Source organism: Poecilia formosa, unplaced genomic scaffold (genome assembly GCF_000485575.1).
Source record: "Poecilia formosa unplaced genomic scaffold, Poecilia_formosa-5.1.2 Scaffold301, whole genome shotgun sequence".
Classification (NCBI taxonomy): domain Eukaryota; kingdom Metazoa; phylum Chordata; class Actinopteri; order Cyprinodontiformes; family Poeciliidae; genus Poecilia; species Poecilia formosa.
Genome location: NW_006800240.1, coordinates 58623 through 73043, shown reverse-complemented (window position 1 = coordinate 73043; position 14421 = coordinate 58623). Strand labels below are relative to the sequence as shown.

Genomic DNA, 14421 nt, shown 5'->3' with positions numbered 1-14421 from the left:
CCGGGAGATGCATGCAACCCCATGCATCGTGCATGCACACCTGATAATACATGTAGGCAGCACTGGTGTGTGTTGAGACGTAAAACACACACAGAGAGGAAGGATGCAGCCTGCAGCGCTCTGTGTGTGTGTGTGCATGTGTGTGTGTGTGTGCAGCTCGTCTGTGTGTGGAGAAAGCTATACCTGCATGCACAAATGACGGGTTAAAGATTAGAGATGGAAAAACATGCATAGGGGAAAATAGAATAATCATCTTTTGTCTCTTTGTGTCTCTTGAGGGATTAAAAAAAAGCACAATCACACCATAAGAGGGGAATTTGTTGCAGGAATATCATGAATTCTGGGATATTGCAACATCTCAGAAGCTTAATCCCTGCAACTGAAGCACAGTGGTTCCTTAAAATTATACTACGGTGATTTTCTGTGCCTTAACCCACATCCTGACCGTCCTGCAGGGTCAGAGAGGGAGCGTGCAGCAGCCAGCCGGATCTGTGGGGGATATGGAGGAAGGCGACGCAGAAGGGGAAGGGCCCATGGTGGTCAGAGAAGGTCCAAGCCGCCAAGGCCTCCAGTCGGAGTCCAGCGCCGCCACAACAACCACCACCAACCTCCTGGCTTCTGTTAAAGAGCAGGTTAGATCCTGCTGTCACTCATTTCTTCCTGACTTTTGAATGCAAACATCGGCTTGGCAGTTTTATGCTGTGACTTTGCTCATATTTTTCACTTTAGGATGAAAATTTGTCAGGATTTTGATGAATCTGTGGTTGCTACAGGAGATTTTCCATCACATTGAGGATGTTTTGTGGTTATTCTGAGCCTTTTTGTGCAGTGTAGCTCAGGATCACATCATAATAACTCAAGAAACGTAGAAATCTTACCTCACATGCTCAACTTAAAGTTATTAGGCTACAAAATTAAACTGTACTATGTTGTGTTTGTCTTAAATCCTACGGTTTTGTAGTTTCTTTCACTTCCTGGTAGTGGTGGGCAATATGGACTTAGAGTTTTATTTGATAAAAGTCATGATACGAACTATTTAATGCTTTTGAATGGATGTAGTAATAAAAAAACACAAATACTGCTTTTGAAAAACATTCCTGTTTGTTTTAGGAGGCCAGTCACATAAAGATTTGTTTCAAGCTGCACACATTGACTGCAATTAATCATGTTTTCAAATTTATTGATATTTATTGACCTCATTGGAGAAAATAGTGAAAAAAATAGCAATTCAGACAGTTTTGCTGGGTTTTAAACATCATTAATTGGAATTTGTTGTGAAAACAATAAATCAAAATTCTAGTCATGATAAGAAATGTATCACCAATAATGCCCATTGGTAAGTGTTATTGGTTATTGGTTATTGGTTGTGTTTTATCTAAGGAACATGCTGATTGGATGAAAACATTGTCTGTTTTTTGCCGGTGGTGTGGTTTATCTACATTCGCTTCTGTATTCACATCTTCCTTTGCATATGAAAAACATGACATTTCACAACTTTTTGGCTTTTTTTGTGTTCCATACATGACGATCAGGAACTTCAGACACCAAAAGTGATTGAGTGTGAGATATAAAAACTCATCCATACACACTATTGTTTGTTTACAAAGGTATACGCGCTCACATCAGTTTCACTGCACATTCAGATTGGTGACTCAAAGAAAACGCCTCAGAAATGCCAAGTTGAGCAAAATTTGAGTCATTTTACTTCTTTTCTGGGTCAGAGTTCAACCTTGTCTTGTTTTTTCTTTGAGCTCCATACAAGTTCTAAGCAGTTTTTAGCTGTGGTTGTGACCTGAGTCGCCCAAATTTACGCTGTAAATCCGGGGGATTATCTCCAGATGAGGATGAAGTGTAAATGAATTGCGGTGCTGAGTCACACGAATCTGCACCTTAAATTCTTTTAAAAGCCTCATTAATAATTTCGTCTGCTGCACTTCCTTAATTCAGCACCGAGAAAAGGACGTAGCGGTGCAGAAAACCCCGCATATGGCATGAAATGAAAAGCTAAGAAAGATGCAGATTGCACCAGATCAGAAGAAGATATTCGTTGTTTGCCAGCAGGAATTTAAAGGAACAGTGACGTCATGCTATTGTTTTATATTCTTTGCTTTTGCTTCCCTGTTGTATAGTTAAATGACAAACTTTTTTTCCGTTGTTTTTTGTGGCTGAAGCTCGCTGAAATGCCTCATATCTGCAGGAAAACAACAATACGAACCTTAGAGGACAGCCTCCTTCTGTCTCGCTGTCCCTGCTGTTATGTTTAATGCTGATTTATATCCCGTCAGCATGGGAGTCTTTCTGTTCTCCTCCTCTTAATTATGCCTGGACAGTAGCCATGTTCTCTGCTCAGTCCCTGGGCGTGCTGCTCTGAATCAGGCGCTCTGCTATTTAAAGGCTTATGATGTCTAAGAAAAGAGACTCGGATCCGATGTTTAATCTGCAGTTTTTCGGAGGGCTGCAGATTGTGCCTAAATCTCAGGAAGAGGCTTCATGTTCGTCAAGAGCAAACACTTTCTGCACATGCATCGCTCTGCAGGTAGAAACTGTAGATCTAGAAACTAAAACTTTATTTTGCTCATTTCGTCTTAGGCATGACATGCAGGCATGTCACTGCTTCTGCTGAGCAGGTGAAATTTGATCCAATGTTGCAGAGTGGAATAAACGATCTGAGTGCAGACGGGTTAAGTCAAGGGCACTTCTGTCGGTTCTGATTGATCTCCAGTCAGAGAACGTATATCAATAGATCTGGTAGATTGCTTAATGTCCTGTTTTCTTGGGTAAAGGATGCTTGTGTTGTGAACCATTTGCCAAAACACTTACTGACTCCATTGCTCATAGTCTGCGGTATTTTTTCCAAAGAAAATTGAAGTCAAACTTGAAGAGGGCTTGTCACGATGATAAATTTTGCTCAAGAATAAATTGTTGTAGAAGTTAGAATATAATAGTAATGGGATAATAATGCAAGTTCACCCTCTCAAACGATAACTAAACTTTCATTTCTAATGAACTTCTAACTCTGGAACAGTAAAACACTTTAGATATAAATAAACAAAACAACAAATAAAATGGATACTGGAGACTCTGACTAGTTGAGACCAGAGCACCAGTCTGGAGATTTTTGTCATCAGTCTTTGGCAGAAAAAGAGAGAAACATAAGAAAAACAAAGAATTGTGTAAATAAAATGACTGAGTCATGCGATTAAGGGATTTATTGGACAGATTTAGCATCAACACTTAAGAAAATGATGGTGGCCGACGTGCGAACGCGCATGAAACACATTAACTCCAAAATACTCCAACAAAGGAAGAAACAAATGCAACAGAAAAAATGCGCAAATGAAAAATGCTGCAACCTCAGAAAAAAAGAAGCAAAACCTACAAACAAGAAACCAAATTCAAAAGCAAAATACTGCGAATGGATGCAAAGGAAAAAATGCTGCAAATTTAAAAGGTTACAAAAGTGGCTTCACAATTTTTTATCGGATTTGAACCAGCTGAAGCTAAAACTGACACTTGAGAAGTTTTGAGTAGAACATATTTACAGAAGAAGGTTTTTTTTTCTTCTTAATCTTAAATGCAGAATGTATAAATATTTGTACAGTTTTGGCTTATTTACAACTCACTTTTTTGAGTCTGTATACTCCATTTTAATTGATTAATCCCTTATTAATTATTTCAGCCTTAAAAACATGCACTGAACTGAAAACTTTTACAAACCTGCATTTAAAAGTGTTTAATTATTTCCCTGTGGTATATTTTTACCACAGCCTCGATTGATTTCCAATCAAGAACAAAAATGACACTTAAAATCTAAAATGATACATCCAGTTAGATTGTTTTATGAGGGAAAACTGTTAAAACCTTTCAGGGGATCAGGACATAATGACAACAGCGTTCTGTATTGTGTATTTTCCCCGAGAACTTGTCCAAACTGAGACACATTTCTATTAGATTTCTCTGGTTAGAAGATGAAATGTACAGATGCGAAGCAGAAAATCCCACCTTCATAAAGCCAGCATGGCTACGGCGAAAAGCCCGGAGTTCCTCGAGGCCAAACGTTTCATCGTGTGACTTGGTTCAGGCAGCTGAACAGCCTGGGAAGAGAAAATAACACAAAGTTGCTTTACGTCTCCCTGCGTCGGTGCTGCTGAAGCGTCAAATCTTCCGCCTGCAGTTCCTCCACAGAAATGTCAAATTAGACGAGCTAAATGGAGCGCATCAGTTATTGCCTTCTATTGTGTTCAGGGCCTGATGCTTTTCCACTTTGCTCCCGTTTAACCCATTAAAAGTGAGAGAGTGATGGATGTGAGCAGGGAAATATCAAACGGGCCGACTCTGAAACGTGAGACTCCACCGAGGCGTCGGGGCACAGTTTGATTTTGTCACTTCTTCAGCAAACAGAGGGATCGATCTGATGTTGGGGTAACAGCCTGCAGCCGTTTCCGCTAAATGAAAGACGAGAATCGTGTCTGAATCGGGTTGTGAAAGGGTGCAGGGATCCGAAAAAATACATCCAATCAGAACGTTTTGGACTTTGCTGGCAGCTGAACTCAACTTACAAAGAGGAATTTTTACTACTGTGAAAATATATCCTGTCCAATTCACTTCAATCAGTCCAGTTCTTCAGCAGTTCAGTTAGTTTCAATTCAGTTTGATTAAAATAAGTTATTTTAATCAGTTAAATTCACTTTATGTTAATTTTATTCAGAGTGCATCATTTTGTTTTCATTTGGTTTACATATGGAGCGCTGATTCACAACAAATGTAATCTCAATTTACTTTATAAGAGAACTAGAGCCAGCTTATTCAGAATTAAATTCAGTCCAGTTCGGTTTACTTTGGGTTAGATCTGTTCAGTTCAAGCCAATTAGTTCTGATCATTTCAGTTCATTTTACATCAGTTTAGTTAAATCCAATCTACCTCAGTTCAGATCAGTTTGGATTTCTTCTGTTAAATTTATAATTTGTAATCTCAATGCACTTTACAGATGAACTGGAGTCCATACTTTCCCAGATTGTGTAAGAATGGAGGCACTGCCCGCCTCGGCTGTTTGCAGGGATTGTTTTCTGTCCCTGAGCTGACAGCGGCAGGCTGTTGCTCTGCAGGCCAGATCCCAGATGAACGTGATGCATGGCGCTGCTGAGACAGAACATGCATGCTCATCAAAAAACACACACAAGATGTATGAGGTGCTCAACAAAAACACAACAACCGAGCCACTTCAGCGCTTCTCATCCTGGGCCGGGTTTCAATGAATGGAGCCAAGAAAGCACGCTCCATGTCGCAGCAAATTACCAGCACAGATGCTGGTAATTTGGTCATTTGGAGTCGTTTCTCCAAGGTCTGAGAAGATTTCTTGGATCCTCCATCTTGCTACACTGTGCCGTCACTCTGTGATGTTCGTGCAGATGCGGGTCCGCCTCCACCTGCCTCATCCACTTACTGACGCGTCTCCGCCATTAGAGGAGGAGTGTACTTGTTGCTTTTAGTCAGACGCGGCCCTTTCTGCCCGTGAAGAGACAGGAAGTGGTTTAATGCATCGGAGGGTCACATGTGGAGGCGTGCAGAGCGGGACGATGGGAAAACAAGAGGAGGGTAAACAGAGCAGAGGTCTGCTGATGAAGCTGCTGCCTCCGATGTTACTCTCAGGATTTCATCCAGTTACAGGATGGCAGCATGGAAAACATGGAAATTCCTGGAAAAACATGGAAATACCTGGAAAAACACTATTGAAAATATTGATTCCAGACTGTTTTATCTTAGTGAGACAATATGTCCATCCATCCATCCATCCATCCATCCATCCATCCATCCATCCATCCATCCATCCATCCATCCATCCATCCATCCATCCATCCATCCATTTCTTTTCATTTTATTTTGTATTTAGATTTTTCTATCTACATAAGAATTTTCTGGATTGGGAAACTGGACGGTGCGAGATGTGGAAGCGTTCTTCTCTTCCTTTATCACCCGTTTCATCACGATAAGACGCTCGTGGAAATTATCTGCCACTGCAGCAAAATGAGCCTGAAAATGTTCCAGCTGGCTTTGTCACAAAGCCTTAGCGATGGAGTTTGCAGCAGCCAGAGAAGTAGGCCGAACATTTCACGGATATCATAGATGCGGCGTGGATAAACCGAACTGCTGGGCCAAGATTAGACACAGCAAACGGCAGAGGTCTGTGGTTGGTGCGACTTGATAACGGGGCGGAAAAACAGGCTGTGACGGCTCACAATCAGCTGTGTCGGATCGTCCGTGAGAGCCCCTCAGCTGGTGCGAGGAGTTGCCTGGCACGGCTTTATGCTGGCCTGATGCTGTGCCGTAACCCAGCCAGGCTACACAAGCAGGCCTGTGTGCTGTTGTCCTGTCTCTGCAAAGCTTCGGGGTGATGTAAGGAAAGCAGGAAGGCCCAGTCAGCAGCAGTGCTGTGACAATAAGCTGCAGGCTTTAAGCTCCCACAGTTGTTTCCTGGTGTGTAGCTTTTTACTGGTCCAGTCACACAGTCACCAGCTCTGTTTACTATCTGGGCAACATCTTCTGTGTGCAGTGGACATCATGTTGAACGTTTTGATTATTGATTGATCACAACAATGAGACACCAGGCAGCAACAAGTAAGAGTTTCTGGTGGATTTACTGGGAATGAGAATCCTTTTAAAACAGACACTTCCAGCTAACAGCAAGGCTTATTTAAAGGGTTTGTATTAATTACAGACTGCCATTTAATAGCAGAATCAAGTAACTATGTTACCTGGAGTTGTTATAAAAATGCCATATATGTCAAATATGACTTAAAGAAATTTGACTTTGTAATTTAACTTCTTCGAATTGGGCCTCTGTCTCTTTAAAAACTCCTGCTCTTTCAGAAACTCTTTCCGCCTTCAGGAAGTCATCACAACATGGCTCCTGTATTAACCCTTTAGCAATGTTTTTAGCAGCATTTCACTGAGAAGTAGCTCATTTAATGAGCTCAGCAAATGCGCAGCACCAGCAGGTGTTTGCTAATTGCTGCTGGCTAGTCTGAAGGAGCTGAGTGGGGGAGGGATGGTCTGTGAGGTGGAAGCTAGGAAACTGCAGCTCTCAAGAAGAGCTGTGCCTCGATAGGCGGGTCTAGGTTCACCCAGGCGTTCTGCACAGCTGAATGGTTGCCATGGAGATTAGAGGATGCATGACAGAGTCAAAGCAACACTCCAGTTTTGTTTCATTGAGGAAATAATAAACATAATACAAAGCTCAAAAAAGTAGATTTTACATATTGTTTTCTTTCTAAACTCATATTTAGCTTTACAAACAGCAAAACCCATTTATAATAACAAGGACTTTTAAAATCATTTTCATGGTGATTCCATGATTTCAGATATTTATGGCAAATCGACGGATCAGCTGCAGTGTTTTTGCACTAAGGCATAACTGTGAGTTTACTGCAAATTTTCTACAGATGGTTTAAGTGATGCTAACGCCCACATTTCTTACTCAGCTTTACATTTATCTTCATACGTAAGCGCTTTTGTTGCAAAATTCCTTGCAAATTTTTGAAATTAGCTCCACAAAATCTGTGATGTTGACCTAGATTTGAACTCCTGAACTAGACCATCACAGAATCTTTGTTTGTTTCTGCTTCTCTCAGTTTTATCCCCAGAAGTTAGTCTGCTGTATCGAGGTGTACTGAGTTTTTTTTTATTTTTACTAAAGCTGCTATAAAATTTCCATCACCATTCATCTAGTTTAAAGCCCTTTTAATGAGATTGCACAGCTTCTTGCTTGCAGGAAAGACAAAATCGATATTTAACTTATTAACGTAGCGCTCCTAAATGTTTTTCACTCTTGAATAATCTTTATTGTGGTGGAAGGATGGAAATCAAATTGTTTAAAAATGACTTTATAGTTCTTCACAAATAAATAGGCTATGAGAGTTGCTTGTTCTTTAAGGTCACTTCTGATTTCTTTCCACCTTGACATTGTATTAAAGCGCCATGCAAAAAACAACAAAACAAAAAACAGAAATACCACATGATTACCTGAGAAAAATATAATTGCTTTGAATCTTGCAGCTGCACATTTCAAGAAAGCTAAAAGAGCTCTGCTGTACATTAATGAGTCGAAACGATGCATGAATGCTGTTACAAAATGCAGGTTGCATTTCATAAACACCACTAAAACTGGAAAAAAAATCTTCAATGAAAGTCAATTTGTCATCAGGACAACATTTTGCAGCAGATTACAGCAGCCGACTGCGAGCGTCGAGAGCTCAGAGTCCACAAACATCTGTCCAATTAGCGAGGATCAGCTGCTTCAGAGAATCAACACTGATTAAAAATGCAAAATTACTCCTGAGTGTTCAGCCTCCTTCTTGAGATTATTGATGTTTCATGCTGTTAGAGTTAAGATGATAATGCATCCACTCTGCTGTTCAGGTGTTTGAAAGAAAGTTGCTAAACTCTTGGAGTTGGTTTTTGCACAGAGAAACGGATTCGCTGCTTCTGAAATCAGGCCAGCTTTGCTATTTTCATCAGCAGCAGCAGCAGCAGCAGCAGCAGCAGCAGCAGCAGCAGCAGCTCGCTGGCTTTAGGACGCCGTGAAATAAATGAGAGAAAAGCTCGTTCATGGCTGACCCAAAAACAAAAAGGAAATAGATGAAAAGCTGGCAGTGTGGATTTAAAAGTCTTTTGTAGTTTAAAAGGGATTATGATGTAAAAGACTGTGACGGATGGGTGGACTGTTGCATGACCTTAAAGAGGCCATTGATGATTGAAAACCATCCAGTTCTGCAAGGAAGAGCGGGTCAACATTCCTCCACGTCGATTTAAAACACTCCCTGCCTGGTGTTGAGAACGTTTGATGGCATTTGTTGCCTCCAAAGATGGAACAGCCAGTTATTACATTTAATTTGGAGGCTCTGTGTTACATAAAGCCAGGTCGTTTTGAATAATTAGTCCCAAAAACTTAATTGATTATTGAGCTTCTGGTCTTATTTCTAAGATGATTCTAAGATTTTAGCTGCTTGCGTCAAAGATCCACGTCTCACTAACAAATTAAGAGATTTGCCGTGTAGTTTTGCCTTTTCTTCACCACCACAGAAAACTATGAGGCCCCAAAAACCCAGATCTGCTTCTTCATGTCCTGCTCCATGTGACCAGGCCGTCGTTTAAGAACAACATATATGCAAATGTTGAGACTAAGTTTAGCTTCAGAAAGCCTGAAATAAAGAAAACATTAAAGTAAAGTAGTGTGACTAAACACAAACCGATGCATATTACACAGAACCATGTTTACTAGCTAGCATGCTATCAGCACACTTGCAGCCAATAGATAAATGGAAACTCATATCATAAAATGAAAACAAGTGACAGCACATACCTGTGTGGGTTGCCTAGTGACAGCTGCTCAGTCAGCTCCTGTCCAGATTCCTGTTCCAGATAACGGCCTTAAGGTCCTCTAAATCTCTCAATGTGTGGTTTAGCAAAAACCATGAAGCAGCCAGGCTCACTTCCTTCCTTATCATTACATATATATTGTTTATTTTGCTTCAAAAGCAGAGCACTAGCTGTTCAGCTGGTGTCAAATTCCTATTTCTTTTGTCAAAAATAGATAAAACATTGAAAAGGTTCATAGTGGCGAGGAAAAACTTTTAACGGAGTAACACAGAGTCCAAAAAGCTGATTTTGTTAAATTCTGACTAGCGTGGATAAATGGGGGTAAACAAGCAGCTGCTGTGTTATGGAAAACGTTGGTTTGTTATTGTTCTGTTCATGTTTCGCTGCAGGAGCTCCAGTTTGAGCGGCTGACCCGGGAGCTGGAAGAGGAGCGGCAGATTGTGGCGAGCCAGCTGGAGAAGTGCATGCTGGGAGCTGAGTCGCCAGCGGGAGACAGTAGCAGGTAGATCCTGTCTGTGTTTCTCTTTTGTCACGACGATTTAAATGATTTCATCTAAGAAATGCAGAATTAATTTATTTCTGTGCGTTGTCTAGACACTTACATTGTTTCTGTTAAACTTGTTCTCAAATTTGTTCTCAAATTTCTGTTTATTTGCTTTGATCACATAAAAAGCATCTAATAATCAGAGACAATATAAGAAATTATTTGTTATTAATGTTGATTAAAGCTGACCAAACCAATCTGACCCACTGTGAAAAACTCCTTAAAATAAAACTGGTTGTTCCCCCATTTTAGTGATTATTTGAATCAATAAGCCAATTGATTTAAACCTGAATAAATGAAACCCTCACCTGAAAACTGCTGGTTGTATTTACTCAGGTTATATTTATCTGATATTAAAATTAGTTTTCTGACGGATTTGAAACATTGAAAAGTGGCAGAAAAGTAGAAACAGAAGAAATCTGCATGTTTTCCACAGCGCTGCATATATTTTAACAACTTTGATCCAGTTTGAAGAAACTCCACCATGAATTCAAACTTCTCTGCCCGGTTTGAGTTTATTGCAGTTTTATGTTATTTAATGACTCCAGAAACACGATGAGCGGCTCTTCAGTTCTGAGTTCGGCTTTTTGACATGAAAGGAGCGACTTAAAACTGCTTTGAGACTGTAATTACTGTAAAGTGGGTAGCAATCTTATAAAGTTTTAAGGTTGTTTCACAAACCAAAATGACATCTGATAGTTTTATATAAAATGTGAAACCCTGATAAACTCTCAACAATTCAGATTTGGACGGGTTGCTTTCAAAACGTCATTTATTTTCCTTTTGTTTTTTTGTTTTTAAGGGTAAAGTGATTGTTTTTTTTAGTTAACAGAATCTTCTTCCTCCCTCCTGGTTTGACTGAACATTAAGTATTCCTCTGTGATCTAATTTGCCCTCTGCTCTCCTGTCTCCTCCATTTCCTCCTCCTCTTCTCGGTTACCAAAGCTCTTCTGAGAAGTCGTATGCATGGAGATCTGCAGGTATGCTTTCTTATTTTTAGCTTGATATGTTGTTTGCAGTTTGCTTCTGTAACCTTCAGTCTGAAGTTTAGCTTGAGGCTTCTTGTATTTTCCTAATCCTGCAGCTTCAGATAGGATCAAATCTTTATAAATTTGCCACCCGGGCGGCATCGTTTTTCCAGATGAGAACGCTTCATAGCCTCCAGAGGACTGAGGGTTGCTGGCACGCAGCACCAGCCGGTCAAGCAAAACAAAACAATATTTCCGACTCTGACCGTGAGCTTTGAATTGAACCCATTTACTATTCTGTCAAAGATCCTTCTCCTCAGATGTCAGCGCTATTATTCACATTATGCATCTCCTGCAAAACTGATAATCAGTTATGTAAAACCCTAAATGAAAAATTTTGCCGCTTGTTTGACTTTAAGACGACTTTGTGAGTGTTTAGCATCTTCCCTCCTCTCGAGCATTTGAATCCAGAGATGGACGTTTGGCTCACAGGGATGTTGTGTGACAGGTGGAGAGTCTCAGGGTGTGGCTGCAGAGGCACCAGGGCGCCACCTGGAGGTGGAGGAAGGACTGTACCTGCCTGAAGGGGACCGCGCCTCCCTGCATGACAGTGAGGGTCCGTCCACATCCATGAAACACGCAGAGGGGACGCTGACGTTTCAGACAGCAGAGCAGATTGTTTCCAGATTACAGTGAAACCTTCTTGAAGACTGAAGTAGTTTTTGACAATACAGCATCTTTGTGCTTTAAAAGTGAGAAAAAATGTTTGTAATATTTTGCTGTTTCTGTAGGATTTAATTGGAAAAAATCAGCAGGTTTAGCGGTTTGCTGCTCTGGAGGCTGCAGCTTGGTCTGAACAAAAGTTTAAAATGTTTAAAAGAGTTGGAAGTCTTTCTAGAAGTGGATGTCTCATTAAATCCACAGAGAAATTACAAAAAAAACCTCCAACAACTCTAAAGTTAATTTGGTAAACGTTAAAACACTTTGTCGCATCTCATGAGTCGTGATCAACAACTGGATGTTACTACTGGTGGAAAAGACTTATCATGTTAACAAACTTTTTTTTTTTTTTACATTAGCTGAAGATCAACAAAGTTTTGCACTTATTTGTAATGGAAACTCAGATAGTGACGACTTATAAATGCTTGAAAACAAGTCTGAAAATGTTTGAAGGAAAACATGGCTGCCTGATGGAGGCTCCGCCCCCTTCCTCTCTGCTGCCCAACCAACAGGCTCCGTTGGTAGTAAAACATGTAGAGGGATTATCAGCTAACATCACGTTGTGCATGTCGTTCAGAATGCATGCAAGAATACATTAATCTAACTATTTAAGCTATTTACAATTAGGCTAATAAAATAATGTACAACTTGCAGCTAGCGCAGATCGTTTCTCTTTGCCCGGCGCAGCTCCTGAACGCAGCTTTGTGGCGTCTGCAGTTATCAGAGGTTTTATTTTCTTTATTTATCACCTGCAGCTACATTTTCATTTCCCTCTAATAGTGACCAAACTATGAAGAAATTATCTTATTTGTCCTTTGCACAATAAATATGAATTCCCTTTTTAAACAATAAAAACTTACAGTTTAGGGAAACCCATTTCCGGTTCCCTTATTACTCAACATGTATGGGTGATTCTTTTTTTGCGGCAACATTCCATGTCCCCATGTTTTGCTTACAATTATTTTTTGTAAAATGTGCCAAATATTTACAACAAAGTATTTTAATTATATATTTATATGTTTGCCATTATTCAAATGTAAATGAAATGTCTTTTAAATATTATATTGTTCTTTACACACCTTTTTGGTGGCCAACATGCTCAATTTCATTGCGTCCCCAGAGCAATGTAATAGACTTCCTCATGAAGTTTAAACTATAAAATATATACATATGTTTGTCTTATATTATTTATAGAGGAACTCGACATATCATATCAAACTGCTTTAATATCACTAGTTAGTAAAATCCGATGTTTGGGCCATTTTCTCTCACACCTGCATTTAATGCTTAATGAGATGCACCTCATTCACTCATGTCAGTTTAGTAGCATAATTTATTTTATCACGATGTTGTAAACAGTTGTAGTTTGCTGATAACATGCTAAAACATCAAGATAAATGCAGGTTACCATGGTAACCAGTGAGCGTTCAACGGCTCTTGCTGCAGTAAAGTTTTGAGTGCATCTGCTGTGTTTACAAAATAAGCCCTCTGTATTTTGGTCAAAAAGGCATTTTTTCATAATTTAATCAGTAACATCACATAATTAATTAATGTTTCTGCATGTTTAACCTAAATGAAGAACAATTCTAGCTTTTTCCGGATCACTAAAACACCCAGAAACTAAAGTTTGCCTCCTCTCGGCTCCTCACGTTTTATTTTTAGCCGTGAAACTTCCACACCTGCAGCTCTGCGTTGCAGCTGCAGCGGCTCCCTGTTGGACAGTAGGAACCTTCACTGGAGCGTTTGACACTTTGCTTCCATCCTGGCAGCATGTGTTAAACCGCCAAAGTTGGGCGGGTGATGGAGCGGAGCAGCGGAGCAGCTGGTGTGGCTGTAAATGCTGATTTGAGCCTTGTGTTTGTTTCCTTTTTCTCCACACTTTTAAATAATTTATAGGAATTGTCTCAGAACCACGGCTCGTATTTATGATTCTGAAAGCCGATTAACCTCCGACGTTCTGCGGTTAATTCCCACTTCGGTAAATATGCACAATCTGAAATGCTAAAACAAATTGCCTTTGGGCTTATTTGTATTCCATACAGTTGGAGTGGTCTCAGAGTATAAAAATATCCCCCACATGCTTCCTCCTCCTCCTCCTCATCCTCCTCCTCATCCTACAGCAGAAAGTAGGACAGCAGATTGTTCAAGGAGCAACATAAAAGCATAAGGCACATTTCCATGCTATTTAACAAATCTATGATGATGTGGCGCTGTAATTATTTTGTGTTTTTTCAGGGTCAGGAGGTCATTCAGCCCACATGACCTCGTATTCAGACAGCGGGTACCAAGACAGCAGCGTCAGCTATTACAGCAACCAGAATGTGGTGCGTTCAGAACCTCGAGCCTCGATATCCAGAAGCCCCAGAGCAGAAGGTCAAGCCTCTGGGCAGGTAGAGTTTGACCTTTAACCTCACTTTCATCAGTCAGTCAAGTTTGTCTGTACAGCACATTTCAGCAGCACGACATTTCAAAGCGCTTTACATCAGAAAATCACAAAAAAAATACAAAGTTATAGAGCAAACAGTCAATAATTGAAACATTACTTGATTAATGTTTCATTTATGATGTTTCAAAAGCAACTCTAAACTTAAAGTCAGTGTTTCGGCTGTTTTACAGTTTTCTGGAAGTTTGTTCCAGATTTGTGGTGCATAGAAGCTGAATGCTGCTTCTCCATGTTTGGTTCTGGTTCTGGGGATGCAGAGCAGAACCAGAAGATCTGGGAGGTCTGGAAGGTTGCTATGACAACAACATCAGATGTTTAAGTCGTTCAGTCATTTATAAACTTACAGCAAGTCTCAGTGGAAAGACTTTAT

At 40.2% G+C, this 14421-nt stretch overlaps 1 protein-coding gene across 3 annotated transcripts in view; it reads left to right on the top strand.

The window, feature by feature from the left end:
• Nucleotides 1–14421, top strand: part of LOC103152122 (plakophilin-4-like) — a 32998-nt gene that overhangs the window by 583 nt on the left and 17994 nt on the right. Inside the window, exons 2-6 of one of the 3 annotated variants that reach the window (XM_016660893.1) lie at nucleotides 456–632; nucleotides 9766–9878; nucleotides 10866–10900; nucleotides 11397–11498; nucleotides 13844–13998. In XM_016660893.1, the coding sequence (XP_016516379.1) occupies nucleotides 501–632; nucleotides 9766–9878; nucleotides 10866–10900; nucleotides 11397–11498; nucleotides 13844–13998 (537 nt within the window). In that variant the 5' untranslated portion in view covers nucleotides 456–500. Of the gene's footprint in view, nucleotides 1–455; nucleotides 633–9765; nucleotides 9879–10865; nucleotides 10901–11396; nucleotides 11505–13843; nucleotides 13999–14421 lie in introns of those variants that run through there. The other 2 variants (XM_007572468.2, XM_016660892.1) reach the window with 2 other exon arrangements.